The sequence below is a fragment of the Nylanderia fulva genome, unplaced genomic scaffold (assembly GCF_048542155.1).
Source record: "Nylanderia fulva isolate GAGA-0341 unplaced genomic scaffold, ASM4854215v1 Scaffold11, whole genome shotgun sequence".
NCBI lineage: Eukaryota > Metazoa > Arthropoda > Insecta > Hymenoptera > Formicidae > Nylanderia > Nylanderia fulva.
In genome coordinates, this window is record NW_028189302.1 from 3,626,399 (window position 1) to 3,651,159 (window position 24,761).

Below are 24,761 nucleotides of genomic sequence, written 5' to 3' on the forward strand. Positions count from 1 at the left end.
TGACAATTAAACAAATTTTAATATGTATAGAGTTGTGATTTGATATTTGAAAGCACATTTATAATATTTAAAAAATTATTTTGTTACAACATGATATCTTTTCTTTCTTCAATATTTGGTGCAAGTATACAAAAAAATGCGTAAACTATAATTAAAAATTAATATAAAATCTATGGTTTCTTTTGTGAGAGCCTGCTTAAACTGTTGAACCTGTTGCTCACTATTGCTAGCATCAGCAACAGGTTGCCACATACGAACGGCACATACCACACCACGTAGAACTTTCCCTTTTTGTCGATCTGAATTTAAGACAAATAGAAAGAGTTTAAAGATCTAAAAACTAAAATTAAAAATTGTTTTAGATTTATAACTTTTTCTAATTATAAACTGCTTCTATATATTGCACTTTAAAATCGATCATCATGTCTTTATTTCTTTTTCGTATTATTTTTTTCTATTTCGTCTCATTTATTCTTTCTATATGTATATTTCTATTTTTTATTACGGTTTTGTTATCTTACTTTAATATTATACACGAAGAGCGTTTTTCCTTAGAATTTATCCTGAAAATCGTAATAATCGTGGAACAATATGGTATTGGAAAAATTTTATAAGACCTTCTCTGGTTAATATTTAGCACAACGAAGAATATTAATATGTACATAGTAAAATTAATTGAACATATTTTATATCTTATTGTGATAGATATTAATATTTTTATTACGATAAATATTAACCAGAGAAACTTTCATAAAATTCTTCCAATACCGTGACTTTCAGGGTAAATTCTAAGAGAAAATACTCTCTGTATTATTTATAAAGTAAAAGTATAAGAATACTCTTTTTACATACCATTACTTAGAGACATACTCGAACAAAAACTAATTACAATCACTTCAATAGAGAAAAGTTAAATCGTTTTTTTTCTACGTCGCCCATGATTTAAATTAGATCGTATCGCATATTTGTGTAGAAACAAACATTTTCGGCATGTATAAGCTCGGTCCTTAATTTTACGCGAGGCGAGCAGCCCCCATCCACCCCGCTGCACTGTCGCTCGCCGACTAAACCGGCGCCACGACCGCTTTCGTCTTCGCCGCGCGATAGACGGCGGAGGAGTGGGGGAACATTTACGTTTCACGTTGACACGCTGGCGCCGTACTGGTGGGGGGAACCGGCAGCGGTCACGTGATCAGCTGGCGCCGCGCTGGTGGGAGGAGGACCGGCCGCGAGACGTTCGTACGACCAGACTCGCCGGCATTCTGAGCTGATAAGTCGCCAGTGTCGGATCGTGAGAAAGTGGAGAGGGATTCTCGCGCTCCTTCGCACCTCGCAGGACATTTAAATCGACCGCAGGTAGACGGACCGACGATCTGAGAGGCCGACTCCGGAAAAAAAAAGAAGGAAATCGCCTCTCTCTCTCTCTTTCTCTCTCCTCTCCTCATGATTCTCTCGAGAAAATAAACGAACTAGTCGCTCGTGGACTTTCAACAATCACGAATCGCGCGACGATTTAACAGTGGCACCGGCCGAAAAACCTTCCGCACACACACACAACACTACGCTTATTTATTAGGATCCTCAAAGCGTCCCGCGACGCATTATATATTTATTATCTCTTTTTGTGCTTCGATTCGCGGAATATAATACGTGTGAGAAGAGGAACAAGTAGCGAAGAAAACGAAGAGTACATCAATCGCACGATTCTCATCGCCCGACCGAAGAGACAGGGAAAGAAGAATAAAACCTCTCTTCTCGGAAAGGCCAAGAAAAATGTGTAAGTACGCGAGAAACTGATCGAACGAACGGAATTTATACGAGCCTGTCGCAGTCGCCCGTTGGTCGTGCACGCATATACACATATATACACGCGTGTATAATTCCGTGGTACACGCACGTATATACTCGTTCGTCATCGTCATCGTCGTCGTCGTCGTTTCGCGATTCGTCGCGAGTGATCAGTCGTCTCTCTGCCTCGTCCGCAGTGAAAAAGTGAGTTGAGTGTCTTTTCGTGCCCCTCTCTCTCTTTTGTTCTTTCTCTCTCTTTTTGGTCTCGGAATCTTCGTCGAGGACAGAAAACACGGTTCCGAGGAACGCGAGAGAGAGAGAGAGAGGGAGAATCGATCGATCGGTTCGATTTCCGGTGAAAATCCATCGCGATGGATCTCCTGTGCTGCGAAACCACGGAGAACGAATGCCGGGCTTACGCGGATCCGGCCCTCCTCGGCGACGACCGGGTTCTGCAAAACCTCCTGCAGACCGAAGAGCGCTATGCGCCAAGCAGTTCCTACTTCGAGTGCGTTCAGAGGGACATTTCGCCGCTCATGCGCCAGATCGTCGCCGAATGGATGTTCGAGGTAAGCGATCGTTTCTCGCTCCACGTGGAAATTCTTTGCTTAGCATACATATGGATGTCGCGATCGCGACCGCTCGAATTTAATTTATTCCGCGAAATATAACCGGCGAGGGAACTTTGCTTGTCGAGTCGACGGGTTATAAAGATTAATCAGTTTCTTTAATTCTATATATATATATATTTTTTTTTTTTAATCGTAGTATTTACACAGAATTTTCTCCTAGAATTTACTCGGGATATCATCATATGCGATACTAACATCTAATTTCAGTCATGGGTGCCCTTGGAAAAAAAAGATTAAATATTGTATTTAACTTTTTTGTATTGAAGTGATTGTCATTGTTTTTTTGTTCTTCGAGTACGTATTTTTGTCTCTAAGAACATAAGTAATGATATGTAAAATGCGAGCACTCTACTCTTACTTTATAAAATAACACGAAGAGAACTTTCTCTTAGAATTTATCATGAAAATCATGGTAAGAGAAATAATGTAGTATTGGAAGAATGTCATAAGTTTCTCTGATTAATATTTAGCATAATAAAAAATTAATAGTCCTACAATAAGATATATTCGATAATTTTATTATGGACACATTAATATATTTTTTATTTTAGTGTAAATATTAATTAAAGAAATTCTTTTAAAATCCTCCCGATATCATATCGTCTTATGATTACCATAATTTTTATGATAAATTCTAAGAAAAAATACTTCCTGCAGGATAATAAATACTAAGATAATTCTTAATTATGATATAATTGAGTATTATTAATTATACGTAATTAGTGTTATCTGAAGAAGTTAGTAGAATGAAATTGAATATTTCGACCAACTATACTCTTCAACTGTCTTTTTCTATCTCTTTAAAAATAAAATCTGTGACAGAGTAAGACAATTGAATCGTGATTAAAATTAATTCAAAATTATATTTTGACAAATGTCAATTACAATTTTAGTGACTCTTTTTTCCCTGTAAAGGTAGTCTAAAAATAAAGTTTATACCGATGACCTATGATCTGATAGACTGACGTCAGTCTTTTTTGTATATAGACAAGTGAGTAATTATTTTTTCTTTTTTATTACGCAGAAAAATTTTTGTTTAAAAGGGAGAAAAGAATTATCTAATAATACATACATAAACATACATGTCTGTTTACTTATGTCGCGGTATTTTAAATTATGTTTCCATTGTACAAAGTTAAAGGTCTCGAATGTTGTGGTTGTCATGTCGGAATCTTATTCTTAGACAACACGTGCAAACAGTTTTAATTTATTATTCGTCGATTTAAAAACGCAACAAAAAATAACACGGCTGATCGGTGCTTTTAAAGAATAAATTGAACTGATTTAGATCCAAATATACATATCCCGGGGATGGATGAAGGTCAGATTTGCGAGACGTGAATTTCGGTTCTTTCGGATCGCGACTCGATGTTTGTCTTTTTTTGTAATCCATAAATTAAACATTGGTCTCTTTTATATTACACGCGATCGTAAATTAATAAGTAAGTCGAATTTTCTAAATTAATAATTACAGAGCCTGTTAGTCGCTGGATTTGGCAGGTCTTTGCTGATGATTATATTAAAAATTAATGTACATAGATGTGCACACAGATGTTTGTGGCATAAACCTCGTAGATATTTGCATATTTAAATATCTCTTATTTGTCGGCCTCTTCTCGCAGACGCGATGGTTTCTTTTTCAATTCCCAAATTAATATCTTGAAAATTTTTATCTCAAATGACATTGTTATCTTGATTTTAATTAAAAAGAAAAGCGTTTTAAACGAGTTGACGCGCGAAGAGGAACAGAAATTATTTAAGATTAAACATCTCAGACGGCTGTCGAATGTTTCGGCAGCGTTTTAAGAACCTGTCGCCGACCGCGGCTTCTTTTGTCACGAGAGAGCCTTCTGATCCCAAGTTCATATATTTTTATAAAACTATCGGTGCATAAAAGGAAGTAAAGTAAATATTCTTTGTGTTGTTATGCAACATCACTTTCATTCTGTTAAATGTGAAATATTTTTGAAAACATAACAGATTGAAAAATGCATTTATTTATTTTTTTTTAATATTCGATATCGATGTGCAACGAATGACAAATTTTTAACTGTCAAATATTTAGATGTCATGCAAAAATTGAAAATAGAAATGATTGATTTTAATACATGTAATATTACGATTCGCGTGAATAACATTAACAATTTTTTATAAGTTTTTCATACATTACATATATATTTTAAATTAAAATAATAAATCGAAAAGGTTCTAATATATAAATACAAATTGAAGGGCTAGATACAAAACATCAAATGGAACAAAATTATTATTGAATTCCTCATCTATATTTTGACTGATCAAAATAGATTATATACATATTAAATTCTTCGTAATTTTGAGAAAATAAATTTCTTCGCGATTTCTGCGATGCAAACACAACGTTTTTGATATTTGCTGTCATTGAGTAGGAAATTCGGGCGAAAGTCGACGATAAATCCTTCCTCTCTCCCGTCCCATCCTCTAACTTACGTCATCGTTTCCGAAGCTGCCGATAACGGAATTGTATTCGTCGCGATTGACATCATCCAACAATATATTTTCGCTGATTAAAGAGCAGAATCGGCAGCTGATCGACCAAGTATCGTTACGTGTTATCGCGCGATTATCGAATTCCTCATCTAATGACGACGATTTAAAGACAGGCATACATAATACAACTATTAAGCAGAGGTATTTAGTACTCACAACAGCAAGATTATATTCTCGTTTGTTTTATTCTCAATTTATCCTTTACGATAACGATATTGCACAGTCCGCGAGTTATCGCGGGTCATTTGTGTCTAGTTTAATTACATTTGGCAGAGAGAATTGACCATATATGTATACTTAGAAACGGTTCAGATTAGACAGACCCACAGGCGTGATAATAATTTCACAATTTATGCCTTGCACCAATTAACAGCGGATTAAATGCCCGAAATTCACGAAATAATTAAACTCGTAGAACTTATCAGCATAATAAATAAAAATATAATATTTTAAATCGGCCAATAGAGCCCAAGCGCGAAAAATTAATTTTTCGGCTCTATTGGCCGATTTAAAATATTATATTTATATTTATTATTAATACTGAGAGCCGATAAAGATATTTCTTATCTGATAATAAATAAAATTCTCGGTGACAGCTAAATTTCATCGAACGGAAAGAGAGAGAGAGAGACGATTAGTCGCGTCGACGAATTAATTCCCCGCCTAGACTTCCTCCTTCATCGGATATGGTAATGAATTTCTCCGTTTCCGGACCGGATTCTCGTGTCGTTGTGCTCCTTCGGGCGTCGTTTTACCTCGGTCTTGTTTAAATTAGAGCCGAAACGATACGGGCGTATATCGTTTCGACTCACGCTCCGATAGCGTGCGCCTCGCTCTTTTTGCCCTGACACGGAGAGGCTCAAATTATTTTTCTTTGCGAGTGTCAAAAAACTCCGATGTGATGAGAACGATGACGATGACGAGCATTCGATAAGCCGGTTGTTTCGGCGCCGTCAAAGTCGCATACCTTTATCATTGAAGCTCACAAAAAGCTCCGTCCATTGTTTTCGACTGGACATACGATACCTATCGACCAATTATTCGCTATTATTCATAATAATTTATAACTAAAATTATCATTTTCATTTATCGATACACAGAGAATTTTCTCGTAGAATTTAGCTTGAAAATTCTGGTAAACGTGAGACAATATGGTATTGCAAAAATTTTACAAGAGTTTCTCTGATTAATATTTACCACAATAAAACAATTAATTTCTACAATAAGATAAAATATGTCCGATTAATTTACCATGATTTTTAGAGTAATTTCAAAGAGAAAATTTTCTCTGCGTAGTAGTAATTAAATATAATCAAATTTTGATCGAAAAGTTATCAATCATTAATGTTGCAAAGAAAATATTTATCGATGTCTTGCTCTTATTACTCGTTTTGCAGAAATAATATGTATCGTAATATAATAATTTCTTTGATTGAACGGAATTGCAATGTGAATCGGACCTTAAATCGCATAAAGCGATAGAATTCGGTATGTAACCTCGTTACATCACAGCTGGCAGACTTCTCTGCACTTTTGTTGTATCGATATCGCTCTTTTTCTCGAGCATTTAATTGCTCTCGCGTCCCAGACATTTAATCGCAACAACCGAATTCACGCGATGACCTCGACGGCGTGTTCCGTACGACGAAAGCGAGTTGCCTGGGTCTCTTACAAGTGCGTGCGCGTGTGCGTGCGTGCGTGTCACATGCATCGCGCTTCGAATTCTTCGACATTACGCCGGCTCCTCGTCGATCCAGCCGGCGCGAATGACAGGTCGTTGTATGCGTACGTCGATGGAATGTACTCGGCTTTTAAATGCTGCAAAAGTAGCATTAATCGTAATTATATCGGGTGTTTACTGAGCAAATTGTTTCAAATTCGAAACAATCATTTTTCGATGATTTATGCATTTCAACATTGGACAGTGATTAAAATTAAAATCAAATTTCTGTTAAAGCAGAATATACTAGAAATTAAAGAATTTATTAGACATTCCTATCAAACATTCTCATCAAGAAAGAGATATAATTTAATAGCTTGGTTTTGTATATTTATGTGATAAAATTATATAAAGTAATTTACAAAATAAATCATGTAATTTTCTAAAAAAGCGTGTATCGTTAGGCTTTTTGAACTTTTTAAATTGATTTTAAATACGAGAATTTAATTTCGTACATTTATACGCAATCAGCTATTCAATACGCTAAATGCGTTACGATCTTTTACGAAAGGAAGAGATCAAAGCCATTTTGCACTTCTCGCTTGTCTCACTCTGTATATAATTCGCGTAAGTGCTGCTGATAGCGAAAGCGTTGAATTTCCGGATCGCGAAACCGACAATTGGGGGTCGAATTTATACCGGTTTCGCAAACTTCCTTCTTCGTTGAGTATCGTGAATTTCTTAAGACGACATTTTTTTTCGAACGAGTCTCGTTCGATTATTATCGATGCATAACACATACGAAGTCGCTATCGGCTTTTATCGGCGGCAGGTTTGCTTAATTGGCGCCGAACTTATAAGAAAGATCAGCGAGCTCGATAAAGTCATGCAGATAAGAGTAACAAAGTTCCGAGGCAAATCACATTTCGAAAAAAAGAGATTCGAGACATTCGTTATCGGTTGCCAATTAAAGGCGGATTGCGAATATAAATATAATGCCACGTTTCGGTGCAGCAACTTTGGTAGCTGGATTTCAAATATATCGTTCGTATAACGAAAATCGTATCTTTCTGCGAATCTCTGCTTCTTTGATGCAAATACGACTTGATTTTTTATAGTGTTTCAAATAAGTTTATATAATATATATTACGTGAAAAGAAATATGATCGTATATAACGATTCTTTATTATTAAAGAATATTGTGTGCATAATAATTTAGCGAAAAGTTACCAGAATTTTTTATTTTTTTTTTTTAATGTTTTGCGGCTCCATTCCGCTTCTGCATTTTAAGGATCCTTCTCCGGTTCAAACTTCGCCTCACTCAACTTTCATGGCAATGTTTGAACAGATGCACGATAATCTTTCGAAGCGATTTCGTGAAAAAGTACGTTTTCTCTTTGTTTCTGCCTCTCTCGATGGATCATTAATATTGACCATTTGCCGAAGGATTGAATAAAAAAGCTTTTGAGCGTTGCTCTTCTACCTGCATAATCTCATAAGCTGCATGGAGAAAGAAAAAACCCACATATTTTCTTTGTTCTCTCTACGGACAGAACTAATCTCGCGTACGATTTTCGATGATTAGGTTAGCGCGATTATTTCGTTAGGCCGGTGCTGTTGCTAATTGGTGGTGGCGGCGACGGCGGAGTAATTACGAGAGGGTGCACACGCATATGTGCATATGCGAGGCCGCCGAGGGCTGGCCGGCAATCATTGGTCACGCTCAATAAATTCCTCTCTCGCGCCTCGACGACGCGCACGATCACACGTAGCCGCTCTCGGCCTTGCACCCCGAGACGTCCGAAGCGAAGTTAATTCGCGATTCTACCGCAATTCAATGCTCCCCGAAACTTCAAAGAGTCGCTCCGACCATTGCGCGTTTTATGTAAACACGCAACAATAAACGTGCGGTAATAAATGCGATAACGAAAAAGAAAACGCTACGCGTTTCTACTGTTTCTCGATCTTCAAAAATATCCGCGATTTTTATTTATTACTTTTCTTTCATAATCGCTTATAGGGATATTTTAATTTAACAGCTGGTTTTTTTAATTTATAGAAAAAATCTGAAGTTTTAAATTAATTACAATTTTTATAAATAATTCAGAGATTGCACGGAGAGAATTTACCCTGAAAATTATTGTAATTGTAGGACAATAATGGTACTAGAAGAAGTTTAAAAGTTCTCTCTGTATATTCAATGTATCATTGCTGTTGCATGCAATAAATTATTTGCGATAAAATATATTATAGAAAATGTTTTTATTCTTATATAGATTCGATATATATATATAGAGGAAGACTATGAATAAGTCGCAAAAAATGTATAACCATGAAAGTTTGGTTTTAGAAACATAGAAATGATTATCTCTCTCAGAGGTGGTCGATTTTTCTTTTTCATAATAAAAGATATTCCAACTCTAAGTCCTTTTTGTAAGTCCTTTTTTCATCAGTTCTTTCTTAGCGTGGTTTTTAAATTTTACGGCAAGTTTATACGACAAAAGAATTTCAAAGAATTTCGAATAATCTTTCGACCTACACGACGATCGATATGCAGTCATGTTGCGACCACGCTTGTTAAAATACGATCAAAGGAAGGAAATCCGGTGAGATATCTGTATCCTACGTCTAATATTAGTGCGAGCGATTATTGCGTGAAAATTGGTTTTTTCTTACTGCGACATGCAAACACAATACGTCTGTCTCGTAAATTCTTTAAATGCTAACAAATGAAAGAGAAGGAAGAATAAATAAGGACAGACACGAGACATACAAATTACTTCAGCTGAGTCACTTCCACAAAAATACAAAGACAGATACTTCGGTCGTTATTGATCCCATCCACTTGTAATCTTTTGCGTTTCACGCACATACCTTCTTTTTTTACATTTGACATTTTTTACGAGATACGTATTACGTCTTGCAGCGTAACTTTTTAGAACGATTCGTCGAGCTAAATTTGCATCGCGCATATTCAGAGACGTTATCGCAACGACGACGACTCTCCGATCGTATTCGAAACCTTGAAACGATTTCATCATTGCCTTATCACGAAAATATATACGTCACACCGGCTCTTCATTATTTTTGTGGATCTTTAATGTTGCAGGTATGCGATGAACAGAAGTGCCAGGACGAGGTCTTCCCGCTGTCGATGAACTACGTTGACAGGTTCCTGTCGATCTGTCCGATCAAAAAGTCGCAGTTGCAACTACTCGGCACCGCCTGTCTTCTCCTGGCATCGAAGCTACGTGAAACGTCACCGCTCACGGCCGACGTTCTGGTTTTCTACACCGATAACTCCATCACTCTCGACGATCTATGGGTAAGTGGGCATGCACCAAACAGATTTTAATGCCGGTTGAATCGGCTAGATACGTTTGATATATTTGGCGATCGATATTTTATGCGACGACTTAGCGGTTACAAAATTGCATATCAACTTTTTGACCCATATAGACACAAATCGCGACTTTATCTTATCTCGCGAAACCGTCAAAAGGTCTCTTTGCAACAAGCGAATTATCTATACGTGCGAGAGAGGACCGCCGCGCAAAATAACAAATGTACAATTTTTCAATATCCATTTAATAACAATTTTTTTCTAAATAGTATTTATGCATATACATACGAGAGAAAGATCAATTTCGCGACAGAATGAACACGAAATGTTTTCTTTTTATACGTTTTGTCACTGTCGCGAAAATTTTTCCATCATATACGTTCTCGTCTGCCGTTTCGAATTCTAGTTTCTCGTTCTACTTAACACGGTGATGTGTGTACCTGGTTACAGGCAAAATCGGACGACTTTTTGACACGTGTAAACAAATAAAGTACACGCGCGATACCGCTATAGTCGTGCGTACTCGTTGCCAGCTCGTTGTATAATTCTTTTAAGTAGGCGTCTCGCGAAGGCCAGGGATCGAGGAAGCGATTCTGGCGATCCAGTTTCCATTACCGTCATTTCTACGAAAACGATCGATATCGATTTTATTGTTCTTCCGTGCGTGTAGATCCTTCCAAAGTTGACAATCGGCGCAAATAGAAAATCGCGCTTGTGCGATCGCTTATCGCCAGATCCATATATGTATCTGGGCTAACACTGGATTGCAAATATACGACGAATTTTTTTCGTAGATTTAAAAAGCTATTAGATGTAGATACAAATGCTAAAGTATTTCTGCCGCGTAGAGATCGATGAGATAGAAAAATATTTCGAGCGCCAGCTTTCTACAAATTAGTTGTCAGAAGTATAAGTTGGAATTAAGATATACCTGATTCTGTGTTTTCAGTATTGCTTTTTATATTTCAAATAGATTTGCTTACATCATTTTAATTAAAAGAAATTGAATTTTTCTTGTAATTTATATATAAACAATTTTTTAATTCTTAGAAATTAATTATCGCTAGACCATCAGGATTTTAAGTGATAAATGTTTTGTAAAAGAAACTTATTTAATTTTACGGTTCGTCTAAACGATATCAGCTTTCTCTCTATCATCTGGCTCGATCAATCGCTTTATATCTCCTTTATATTTACTATGAAACTTTTATGGGAGAAATTTAAGGCACATATAATTGACTTTGTTGTTCAAATTTAAACGTGGAATTCGCTCAATTTCTATTTTTTATGCGGGCTGTCCTGAAATAGCAAAATCACAATATTTGGATTTCTTTAATTTCATTTTGCGGATTTAAGAAGAGAAAGAGAGAGAGAGCTATTGTTTGTTTTCATGATCATTGATCCATTGTATATGTATATTTAGTGTGTACATATAAACATACTTAAACTAACATTTCTCCTCGAAAAGGGCAATTGGTTGCTTGATATATATAACCTGGCACGTGTTTGAATTTTTCACGAATTTATCTCATATAAGATTTTCAAACGAAATATAAATCGATGTTCACAAATTCGATAAATTTTTAAATCCAACAAAATATATGAATTAGATTAAACTAAACGCATAATTATTCAATTATTTTCAAAAACTGAAAAAGTTAATCTAAAGATTTAATTTCTATAAGAATAATATTTAATTTTTTTAGATATCTTTGTCAAAAAAATATCGAAATAGTAGTGAAAAAGATTATCGTTTCTTTTATAGCTTAGGAGATGAAACAAAGAGGCAATTCTTTCGTAGGCCATAAAAAAATAATCCTTTATAATTTTTTCGAATATAATATCTCTAACGAAGATCTCGAAGAAAATTCGAGAGGTTCTTTTATCCTTCAAAAAAACTGGACGTGGTCTCGTAAACCGGTCTTGGAACACAGGAAAGAAGAAGACGCGAATTTTATTAAATATGCGCATCTCTCTCTCGCAATAATATCTTGCTCCCACAATAATCTCAAGTAGGCTACATCACCGTAGCGAAAGAATTAATTGCGTATCAATTGTTCCGAGATTGTTCACGAGACGAAATTTATGCAATCGACTCGAATTTCGTCGGATCACGTTCGTTAGACGAAGCTTGTCCAAGAGTACAATTTTCGATTCGAGATAGTGACGTGGCTTCATGTGGACTATTTCGGGCTATGCCAGGCGGTCTTCGGCTATAATGGGATAGCGATCATCTCTCTCTCTTTTTTTCTTTTTTTTTCTCTGACGTCGTGCGACTTTTTTTACGGCCTCGAAAGTTAAATACCTTCCGTCTCGTACATTTTCGCGAAGATATTCGCGCCGTGATCAGGCACTGCCGGTTGAATCCTTATCGCCATCCGCCAGACAGACGGAGCAATTAATCGTGCATTGATACTCCCTCATTGGAATAACCGTTTAAATACAATCTATGGTTTCTTTAGCGATCGTTAATTGTATTGACGATGACAAAGTCGTTCGCGACATTTCCATGCGCCATTGCATATATAGCTTCAAAAGGATTAAAAAACAGTCTTGTGGAAACTTGTGTGTGAATGGGTTTTATCCGTTTGGGTCAGAATGAAAGAGGCGTTGATTCAAGTTTTAGAAATATGCGCAGAATTTATATAGGTATGTTTAGCTAGACAAGACACAGAAGAACGAGTATTGAAGTTAATAAATTTAATTGAATTAATAATTATATATAATATAAATATATAATGTTAATAATTTTTACAAAATTCGCGATTTAATTATTTAAAGTCGATCTTTAATACCACGATATTATTAGAGGAATTAAATCTATAATTAAGTTTTACTTTTTTATTTTTTACATTTTGCAAATTACACTTTCTTGTTTTAAATAACTCACTCTTGCTCTATTGTCCCTTTAAACGTCAAAGCTGCTCGCGATTTTCCCACAACTTTCGAAAATTGTCATTTAAAAAGGCTTTTGAATGATTTATCATGTCACACAACACAGAATTATTCTACTGATCGTTCCTCGGATTCACTCTGATCGAGCAATTCTCAACAAAACGTGAGAATTACATCAGCGTTTGCTCCTCCGTTTTACAAGAGGACAAGGATATCTTGTTTAAACGTTCCTATTGGTCGGGTGCCAGATAACTCGTCATCATACCTAGCGTCAGTAGCGTATCTACCGACACGATCCCGATCGTTATTTCTATGAATCATCGACGTCATTTTTTTGTTAGCTGTCATGGCTTCTATAGTCACAAAAAATTCGGCGCAATATTGACGTATCATGCAACATTTTGCTTCTAAACACTCCTTGAAAAAGCAATGTTGTAGTATTATTGACCTTGTAACACACAATGCTTCTCAAAAGGGGGACAAAAAATTATTTACTATAATGAAAGATGTTACTCATGTTTTTTTTTTTCACTAGTAAACAGTTTTAGATATTATAATATTGAGACAAGTTCTCAAAATTACCAGTCGTTTAACTAAAAAGTTTTCGCAATTTTTAGCAATGATTTTGATTACGTTTTGCTTCCTATTGATATATATGCAACTTGTGCAGTTGCATTCTCGTTGCGAACGCAACGGACCGATTTCTTTTGCAGAAATTATAATATATCGCGACTTCTGCGGGTTACCGCGCGACGTGAAATCCAAGATGATAATCACGCCGTGTATCGGATATCAAACTACGTAGAATCTAGCCGTCGTTGTGCAAACGTCGCTCTACGATCGCGCACAACCTCGGTAAAATTTCATTAAATTTTTTGAATAAAAAATTTACTCCATTTCTTCTCTGAAAGTCAAACAGGGTGTCTACCGATCAGAAAAATCTGGAAAACCGGGTATTGTCAGGGAATTTTATAAATCTGAAATTGTTAGGAAATTTTACTATTTATCTCAATTTTTTTACATTATTCTACATTTTCTGTATTGTTAAAAATCGATTTATCTACAGCGTGTGCGTTAATTTATATTTTTATCGTATTTGGAAAAATAATACTAAAAAGTCAGGAAAAAATTAATTTCTGCTCTTGGAAAATTTGAAAAGGTCAGGGGAATTTTTTTCATCGAGTCTGCTGGACATTCTGTTGAAATGAATTTTCCCAAATTCTTAAAAAGGTGCGGCTTCTATGTCACCATCGTACTGAGGAATCCTCCTATTTTTTGTAGAAGAATCCTTGAATGGTAGACACTTCTGAGTCATTCAGTACAACTTGCGGACCGTCATAGGGAAACAATGAATTTTCTTGCCTGCTGCCTCGAAAAAATTCCATTCATTAGTTTGCGCCCTTGTCGAAAAGGGCCGATACATCGTCTCATTTGTAACGTCGGCGACGGTTTTTTCTTCCGTAAATTAGATAGTTCCTACAAGTTATACAAACAGACCTGGTCGACCGACACGCTGTTGTCCACGTGAAGAGAATAGACTTCGTGAATTTAAATGCTCGTCGTTCGACCGACACATGACGATGGTCTGTGAGGTATCTGCTATCTTTGTGTGAGTGTGTGTGTATGTATGTATATGCACGGCGACGAATTTCGTCTCTCTCGAGGAATATGAGAGAGAGAGGCAACGACTCTTCGTGCTCCCGGGCAAACATGCGATAGCCTGAGCAAGCCTAAATAGATAACAGCTGATATGGGAAACGGTTATTTAATTTTCAGTGACTTTCTTTCTCTTTCTCTCTCTCTTTTGTACGGCTCGATTTGTCGTCATTTGTATGTGTGAACGCTCGATTCTCGTTTAAACCGCCGTCAAGGTTACACGAAATTCTTGCCTCGCCTACTACTGGCTTTTAAACTCTCGTCAATCTTCTCAAGTTGCACCTTCGTTTCGTTACCGGTTAAAATATGTTCACGTTCGTTTCGATAAACGATAAACAAGAGTGTAAGAGAATAAAGTTTTGACGAGAACAGCCCACACTTCTTGCAAAAATTTATTTGTTTAAGACGAATAAAAATAACTATACGTGTGACTACGAAACGAATAATACTTTTTAATTTTATGTTTATCGTAAAAAAAAATATATTTGTTCCAACATACATACACCAAAATATATAAAAATCCAATCTCGTGCGATTTTCTTTTCATTTATATATAAAAAGTAATATAATCGAACTTGATAAGTTTAATTAATTAAATGCAAAGGGTAAATTCAAAATTAGGAGAAATGGTACCAATTACATAATTTACAAAGTTGTATTGGTCTGTCGCGTGCGATTGCGGTTGAATTATTAACAAGATGTTAAAGGGAGTGGAACGATGTGTTTCGGATATAGAATGCAGCTGCAGGTGGGAGATAATCGGCGCGTAAAACAGTTAAAACAGTCGAGGGAATAATTGCTGTTTCTCTTTTGAAGGCAATTTAGCGGAGCCGTAAACCTCTCGCGGGAAACACTGCTGACGTTTCACGCTCAGTACTTTCCGAATCGCGCAACACGTGAAAAAAGTGACTAATCATCGATAAATAAACAGGAAGGTGCTAGGTAAGGGCGTGACACACCTGCATCACGGTGCTGTGCACACGCGGTCAAAACACTGTTGGAATGAATAAATTTTTATCGAATCCACAGGTAGGGAGAATTCGAAAACGCACGCTTGTTCGCATTCTGTCGCAATTATGAATTTCCAATGCGACCGAAAACGCGACAATTTCTATATAATCGCAGTAATAATTGCATTAATAATCTTCGATTAATGTTTTATCTCCTTATCTATAAACACACAATAATAATGATTCAAAATTATATAGTCAATATAAATCATCCTTATCTATGCAACATACAATAATATCAGATGATTCAGAATAAAAAAATGAATAATTTTTAGGGAAAATAAAGATATTGTTATTAAAAATAAAGAAAAGAAATGAAAAGAACAAATATTAGATGAAGCCAAGGTAATGAATCAGCATTATCCCTTGGTTCTTTCCCTATTTGTTTAGAGAAATCTTTAGATAGGGCTAGACATAATCTTTGAATTTCATACTATCAATAATATTAATACAAGTAACGATGACTCACACTGATATACAAAAGTTAGGAAATTTTTCTTTTTATCTGGATTTTTTTTACTTATTCTACATTTGTCTCAATAATTTGAAGTTTTTTTTTTATTAAATAAATATAAACTTTTTCTTGACTCCCAGCACGCTAATTTTCTATGTTAAAAATCGATTCATCTACAGCGTGTTCGTTAATTTATATTTTCATCGTCGTGTTATTTTATTTCAATGATCATATAGATATACGCAAATTATATATTTGGAAAAAATAATACTAAAAAGTCAGGGGAAACATTAATTTCTGGTCTTGGAAAATCTAAAAAAATCAGGGAATTTTTTCTCATCGAGTCTATTGGACACTCTGATCTTATTTTTTTTTTACTACTGCATCGATATTAATTTCACAGCTTAAAAATACAATACAATTCGCTATTAAATATAAAAAAAAATGCTTTTGCGCGCGATACAAAAGCATTCTCGATTGCGCAAAGGGCGGAAAGTCAACTCGACGTGGAAATCACATACCGACCGTATCGTGTACAATGCAATATTATAGATCCAGCGATACAATATATACGTAGAACGCATATGTGCACACGCATACCTATACAGATCTCATATGGGGAGTCTCGTATTCCGGAGCCGGGTGGATGGCGATGTGTGTCCGCGGCGAGTATTGAAAAGGGGCAAAGGGGGAGGATGGGGGGGAGCAGGTGAGGGCCAGGTGCGTGCCGCAGGAGTATAGTTCTTTCGAGGGGTGCACCGGGCCCGTGCCCGACGCGACGCCCTGCGGCAGCTGCATCTGCCGTGCGAACCGGTGAATATGCACCCCTTGCCCGAGTGAGAGAGAGAGAGAGAGAGACTCTCTCCCGCCCTCCCCGCGAAGTCAGGAAACCCCGTGGAAGAAAAGTGCCGGGGCCCGTTTCTTCCGTCGCGTTGTAACGGGCGCGCGCAACACGTGCGAATTTGTATGCGCGCATCGGAAGTGCACGCGCACGGAGGGAGGGAGCACCCTGGTGCAGCAGCTGGTGCCTTTGACCCCTTCCTCTTTTTCGAGCTTTTGTGTTGAGAGAGAGAGAGAGAGGAGCGCCCTCTTTCGTCTGGATCACGCGAATGTCTCCCTCCAAGAAACGCGTATGATACTCTTGGAGGTGACTCGAATGTCACCTTCGAAATTCTTCGATTTCTTAGCTTTCTGGAATCGATACTTTAAGTTTGATAGAAATGGGACGGTATATCAGCGCTCTCAATAAAGGCGTTGATAATGGCTTAATGATAATGCTGAGACATTTATTTTGCTCTTACGATACAATGTTAATTGTATTAATTCTTAACTCTTATATTATTATTGACAGATCAATTTCTATTTTCTGATATTGCAAAATATTGATTCTTAAACAAATAAAATAATAAGACCAAAAATAATATTTGTACTGTTGTCGAGAAAATAAAAAGATTGATCTCTTTAAAATTTAAAAAGTGCACGAAATTTATAAAATTTAATCAAATTCCTCGTGTTAGATTCTGTGGACTGCGATTCAATTTATTAAATGTCTTAAGATTTTTTAAATTTTGTAAATCTCTGGAGAGAGCTTTATGTAATAATATTTCTAAATTTCTATCTTATCAAAATTTATTGAGTAACAGTAATATAATAAAAAAACAAACCTGTGGCAATTTGGGTTACACAGATAAGTTGAGAATTGCACGAGCGGATTAATTTGTATCTTTATCTGCATCTGCACATGCCATCATTATCAAAAAAAACGATCGTATCGTCGCGTATACTCGCGATAAGCGCGATTAATAAGAAGACGAGCAAATGAAAACGTGGCCTACCGTTATACCGATCTTTGTTTCGGTCTTGCACGAAACGATCTCGCGAAAAAGAAAAAGAGAGAGGAATTGCGCACCTGCCGATTAGACGCAACAGGCGATCGGCCAAATTATTCGATCTGACGTTCCGCTCTGTCTTGCGCAAGCATAATGTCGAAAAGCAGCGCGATACACACGACGGCTGCCAGCTTGTTTTTCACGCAACGTTTTGCTAGGCCGAAAACTCAGGGCTCCCGGGGATGGCTGCATCGGGTTGCACAGCTGCCCACCTGCCCCTAAAGTAATTAAGCCAGCACGCGACTTAAGTGCACACGCGTCTCGCTGCTATTCACCGGTTGTTCAGCCTATGCTAAGGAACGCGATCGAGAAAGAAAATATATTTATCATCAACATTATGAAAAAATAACAAGTATGTATATACATTATATATGCGATAATATCAATTTAGTGTTCTAAAACATTAAAATAATTTCATTGATATAAATGAAAAATATATATGATTATTTATATGATATCAAAATTATATATATTCATAAAATATATTAAATTTCATTTATCGATTGCTAAACATTTTTTTTAACAAATCTGGGAGAAAACAGCATATATATATGCGTACCTACAAAATCAATGTCAGATTAAATGTGTTGAGAACTTGAAATGGTGTGTTATAATTTTTACGCAAAGAGAATTTTTTCTCTTAGAATTTATCCTGAAAATAATGGTACTCGTGGGACAATATGGTATATTGAGAGAATTTTATCATGATTTTCAGGAAATTCTAAGAGAAAATTCTCTCCGTGTATTTTGTACAATAAAAATGAGACACGTTAAAAACAAGCACTTTACATCTTTCGTTCTCTCTTTGTAAAAGTAATATCGAAAATTATTATAATTTAGGATATCGCTTTAAAATGTTACGGCCACATGTTACCGTAACCTGTTGCTTCCTTAGCGTGTGCACCTTGCGGTCCTTACTTAATCCATCAAACAACCCTTTCTCAATATGTCCTACCTTAAGATGGACGGACGACAGGTGCGTCGCTTTTTCCGCAGAATTACTTCCGTTTCGAACAAAATTAGGACAGACGGTAAGAAATATTTCTTGTATCGTGCAGTATTCTCCGACACACTCAACTTTTTACAAATGAGACATTTGTCAAAAGATTAAATATAGCTGACAAATTTATTCAGAAATATTTTATTATCAATCTATTACAATGAATTTTAAATTCTACTGGAATACGAAATTTCCAATGTTACCTGTACATTTGTTCTTTTTGTTATACCTTTAAAATGAAAATTTATTATTTTTCTTCTAGTTTATTATATCTTTTTTTCTGATGAAAGGATATTTGATTGTATAATTCAATATTATCGATGTTGCAAATGCATTAGATGACTTCGATAAATAGCGTGACAACAATAAATAAGCGAATAGTTGAACGATTAAACACGCGATAAGTTTATTTACGAGCAAGATATAACTATACATAAGAAGAGCTTATTAAGCATCTACCTTTATTACGTTATCTTTATGCTGCTCGCATACATCTTGCATGATCCCCGATCAAATCGTCGCGTGCTCCATCTTAAGTTGGTTGTTGAGCGACAGGTGCGTTCGTTCTGTCGTTCCTAAAATTTCTTTTTCTGACGAAACTCGCGGACAAAAAACACCTTTCCGGATTGTGGACAGTATTCTTCTCTTTTTGTTTTCCTTCCTCCGTGATGCAAAGGAAACGCTGCCTTTTGTATCCGTAAATTAGCGACTTGACCTCAGCTATTTTTTCACGAGACGAATACGACATTTAGTCGATGCTTTAAAAATATGTTTTTTCGTTCCAATAATTTAGCATTGATCGATATTCTCGCTCTTGTGATGCTTCATATTATTATTATTTGAATTAAATTTCTTTGAAATCTATTATACAATATATATATAATTATTTCCCCAATAATATATTGATTAAATATTATTAAATTATATATATACTGAGTCGATTGTTTTTATTTGTTAGATTCTTAATATTATAAATTTTTTGGCTAAAAACGAATGCCGAATAAAAATGGGCTTGAAACTCGTCTAGTTATCATCGATGCGCCGAAAGGAACCGCGATAGTGCTAACATACCAGATACACAGCGAATTATCTCTTAACGACGTAGTTGCGATGTCGTGAGAACGTTCCGCAGGCGGTTATGCAAAGTAGTGTGAAACGCCAATGCCAGACAGCACAGACAGGAGTCGCGCATACGAGACCCTTCGGCGAAATGGTGCGGTCAAGTAATTTCGAGCTCTCGTCCCTTGATCGAGTGGAGGAAGATAAATCTTGATGTAGCTGACGTAGATTATCTTATGTACCGACGAGCTAAACTTCAAGTATTGGCCGTGACGATTGATATAGCGAGGGATTTTTTATTAAATCAATATAAACTTTTCCTCGACTCCCAGCACGCTTATTTTATTTTTATTTCGTGTAAATTATATATTTGAAAAAAATAATACTAAAAAGTCAGGGAATTTTTTTCATTGAGTCTGCTGGACACCCTGTTTATTATTTCACTCCCAAAAATGATGGGGAGAGAGAAGGGTTTAAGAAGTAACTTGGAAAGAGAAACCTCGCCGAATTTTTGCACGACAGTCCCGATGGTTTCTAGTTAGAGTTAGAGAGCTGGCCTTGCGAGAAGCGATGGTTAAAACGGCCTCGAATCGGTCACCGCCCCCGCTTATGATGCCCTCACGGAGAAACTATGTCTAATGCTCGCATGCGGACCAAGTATCGCCGTCATGACGATGCGACACAATAGATCGAGTGATGAGTGTCGAATTCGAGAGGAGAGCACCTAAGTACCTGCACACGTGTTCGATTCTGCGGAAGGATATCCGATCCGCGAAATGTCCTCGTATCTCGACTATATGAGTGAGGAGAAAATCATAGTACCTATATAGAAATATTTTATAAAAAATTGCTTAAGGCAGTTACATGATTTTACTTATTGTTAGATTAATAGCAGCGGATTGACGAGCGAGAAACTTGAATATTTCTTCATACTTCTAATTGTATGGAATTTCATTGGTGTATTGTGCTTTGACAGATGTAGACGGGATTAGATACAATTGCGGCACAGTATATCTATGCTTTTATTTATTTCGGCACCTTCTAATTCAAAGAATAAACGCGCGGCTGTGGAATGTTGCTCGATTGCAGACATTCGAGGACGAGCGACTCGCTGCGAACTGGCTTTCTAACTTTGCAAGCTAATAATAGTCCGTTCCGTTCTTTCATCACTTTTAAGTACGAATGCAATACGAATAGCGCGATGTATTAGATTAGATAGACAATCTTCCCTTTCATCCCCTAACATATTCACCCCTGATTCGATAATCGCCAATCGATCGCATGCGCTTAACTAACATTTCTGTTATGAACAATTAACTAATAGAGTGGCAAATTAATAAGTAACAGTAATAATTATTATATAATAAGAGAGAGCACGTGTGGACCCATGAATAACGTTATATCGAAATATATTCGTTTCCTCTCGCTGAATCTGCGTAAATATTGGCCGAGTCGAGGCCACGCGATATGTCACGAGTCGCCTTTCTAACTTCTAAACCAACAGGCGGTCGATTCTTTCGTTGTCGCGTCGTGCTGGCCTCGAGTGCGGATGTGACGTAGTATCGGTAGCATAACCAAATCCCCAAGCATGTGTGCGACGTGAAAAAGTTAGAATGAACCAATCGTGCTTTCAACTGCTCGACAAGCTCGCGATTGTCCTACAATTTTATCGAATTAGTTATTTTGCATCACATTTTTTTTTTTTGACACGTGTTATTTAAAAAGCTGCTTTTGTGTTAAAAATATTTAGATTTAAAAAAAAAATTATTAAGATAAATTTCAAGGATATATTGATTAGAATCTCTTAGAAAACTCTCTTGCGTGCGAAATTAATAGTTGAGATCTATAGATGAATGACTCGAAGATTTTTTATTTTCTGTTACTACGACGTTCTCGTCCGCCCGTTATTTACTATAAATTATAACTGTATTTCGCCATATTCTATTGCGAGTACGTTTGGATCGTTTTTAATTTCGTTGTGACGAGACATTTTTTTTTTTTTTTTTTTGTGATCCGTTATGCGGGTACCCGTACTCCAGGTACATACGTATCGATATTTTCCCGGAAAGTTTCTGGTGGGCCTTAATTAAGCCTGTTTGAATCATATTATTAAGCGACTGTCACGGAGCAAATGGAGATTTGTGATGACGTCGTAAATCATATTTGACATCAACTAACTTGGCCAGTCGTATGTCATCCTTCGAGTTAAGAACGGATCCTATAGCTTCCTTCCGGTGATAGGTAATTTCCGGCAATCAATTTGTTAATTTATTCCATTTTTTATTGTAATACAGCGTGTTTTTCTCGTAAAAAATAACGATATGCATTTTTTTTGCGATAATCTTACATCAGATGCTACACATAATCTGATTTTTGTGTCTGCATAATAAAAATATTTCTATGAACGAATAAAAATAAGAGATATCCCTTGTGCGCCGTGATATGTTCTGAGAACTTGTGCGCAGTCCCCTGAATGGAGAGTCAGTAGTTACATCCGGCGCTACGTCAGACGCGCCGAAAGCAAATCGAAGATACCGAGCCTTGCAAAAGTAGCGACTTATCATCGAGATACAAGAGCGCTTTATTTTAATCGACTATTTGCCTTCTTATCGTAAATACAATTTTTTTTTATTTTACAATATTCATCTTTTTAAAATAAAAAGTAAAAATTTTTATATCTCTTTCTCTAACAACAGGAAACAAAACTCGATGATCACGCGGTTTTACTGCTCAGATATGAAGTCGCCAGTGAATTTATGGTTCCTATGAAAAATTAAAAGGTGGATAGAAATCAAACATGTTATTGATAACAGAAAGGAAAGCTTTGCACGGTCATAATAGCGGTCATAATTCAGAACCTGAAATCTAAACCGTGCCGAGTCCCAAAAACCCGGATTGAGCTATCTACAGGTTTTGTGGACATACCTGATTTAATTTTTTATTGCCCCGCGCGGTTTAGTATTCGGTTCCTGGATTAATTGCGAATTCATTAAAATCCTCGGCGGGCTCATAACTTCTGTGAACATTAAAATCCCGCCGGTCACAGGAGAAATAAAAGAGGCCTGAAGCCGGTCATAGAGTAGTGTTCCGGTCCCGGTCGAAGCGAGGAAAGGAAGAAGAGGTTTCTTATGTGCGAAAAAGGACCCGGGGTATGCTCCGGTAACCGGAGCAGATGTGTCCCGCAAAAGGCGGTTCCTAGAAGTAACCTCGAGAAGAGGCCCGGCTTCATTGGCGTAGCCGACGTCAATTAAATCGAATCTCCCTGGGGTCCTTCGAGGGGGCCCGTAAAGGACTCGCTTCTTCCTCTTTCGCGACGTTGAAATTTCGACTCCATAATTAGCTTTGTGTTTCGGCAACCACTGATTTGCGATTAACCGCGAGACACATGATTAGGTTAAAAGCTGTTAAACAAAGTCGGCGTTAAAATTGCACCCTATGTAAGGAGTTCAATTGTATATAAAACTTTAAATTAAAATCATATAAAATGTATCAAGATATAGTTAGATATATGTGATGTTGTTTCTAAAGATTTATTTATTTTTTCCTTCTATGCTGACATTAATTAATCTCACATATATTTTATATTCCTTTTCTCTCTACTTGCATATATTTAAACTTTTCTGTCAAAAAGTGTCATATATATATATATAATATTTTTTCTTATATCTGGTTACCGCGAATATATTGTTTGATAGATGATTCCTACCGAAAGAAAAGTTATCTTATCTATTCATCGATCTATTGTTTTGTTCCACTCATAGTAAACTCGTAGCAGGTAGAAATATATCACTTGGCTTTTGCCTAATCGCAAAGTCTAAGCCGAGCCACGCCAATGGCGAATGTGGAATGCATGGACGGTGATTCTGGTTTTTGTTGCCAGTTATGCCGGGCCGAGAGGGAGAGAGTCTGGCCTTTGTACTTTATTTTTGGCCAGAATGGTAAACACCTTGCTCACAGGCGCCGCCCTTCGATCCTGTACCGTCCTGTTCTTTCCTTTCGATTTCTCTTCTGTCTTGCTTCTTCTTAAATGTAACCACCTGTGAGATTCCGAGCTAATAGAATTTTTCAAAGATAGATTTCGAAATCGCGTAATTGCATTTTTTTCGTCGAAAAAAATCATCTTAAACGTGATGTAACGTCATTTATTTCTTTCTCTCATTAGTCATGTTTAATTTTTTATTAATATTTAGAACGCATAATAATTCGTAGAAAATGAGCATGTGTCAATACAAAATGACAAATTTATTATTTAATTTCAATTTTACTCTATTAAATCAATACGCAAGAAATGACGACTTAATTACAATATTTTGATGTTAAAATTCTCATTATATAATTCCTCGACTCATGTTGAAATATAATACTTAATTATGCCCCTTTGTGGCTACAGAAGTACGCTTCGCCTCGTATCGATCTCTTATTGCGAATCAGATAAATCCCGGCTTCTCGGAATCGATCAGGTAGCGCGGCCCTACACCTTGATCTTTTCCTACTCCCGTTTGATATTGTGCTCCATTGTTCTCACGTCGACGTTCGTCTAGCGGATTACTTTAGTCATATTTTCGGCTGACTAAAATTCTCTTTTTCGATTAAATTGCGTAGGTTTAAGTAAAGGGATTACAATTAAAATGTGTAAAAAATTTACGCATCAATGCAAAGCTATTTTTTTTTATTTATCTCCCGCGAGAGGATTTAAAGGAAGCGTCAGTCTCTTGACGGGGGATAACAGAACGATTTTCCCTCGCTTCTCCTTCCCCATCCCTTTTGTTTCCCTCGTATATATCCGCCGACCACCTGTCGCGGCGATTTCACCACCCACAAGCCCGAAACCGGCATCTGTGCGTCG

General features: G+C 36.5%; 1 protein-coding gene and 1 long non-coding RNA gene across 2 annotated transcripts in view; one reads left to right on the forward strand and one right to left on the reverse strand.

Moving 5' to 3' along the window:
- On the reverse strand, positions 1 to 1,097 carry LOC114943144 (uncharacterized). The gene is made up of 2 exons (XR_003821957.2): positions 853 to 1,097; positions 1 to 299 (listed from the first exon to the last, which is right to left on the reverse strand). It is a non-coding gene; the product is annotated as an uncharacterized LOC114943144 (long non-coding RNA).
- Positions 1,071 to 24,761, forward strand: part of CycD (cyclin D) — a 39,483-nt gene continuing 15,792 nt past the window's right edge. Inside the window, exons 1-2 of the mRNA XM_029318720.2 lie at positions 1,071 to 2,357; positions 9,719 to 9,934. Of these exons, the coding sequence (XP_029174553.1) occupies positions 2,160 to 2,357; positions 9,719 to 9,934 (414 nt within the window). The 5' untranslated portion in view covers positions 1,071 to 2,159. The remainder of the gene's footprint in view (positions 2,358 to 9,718; positions 9,935 to 24,761) is intronic.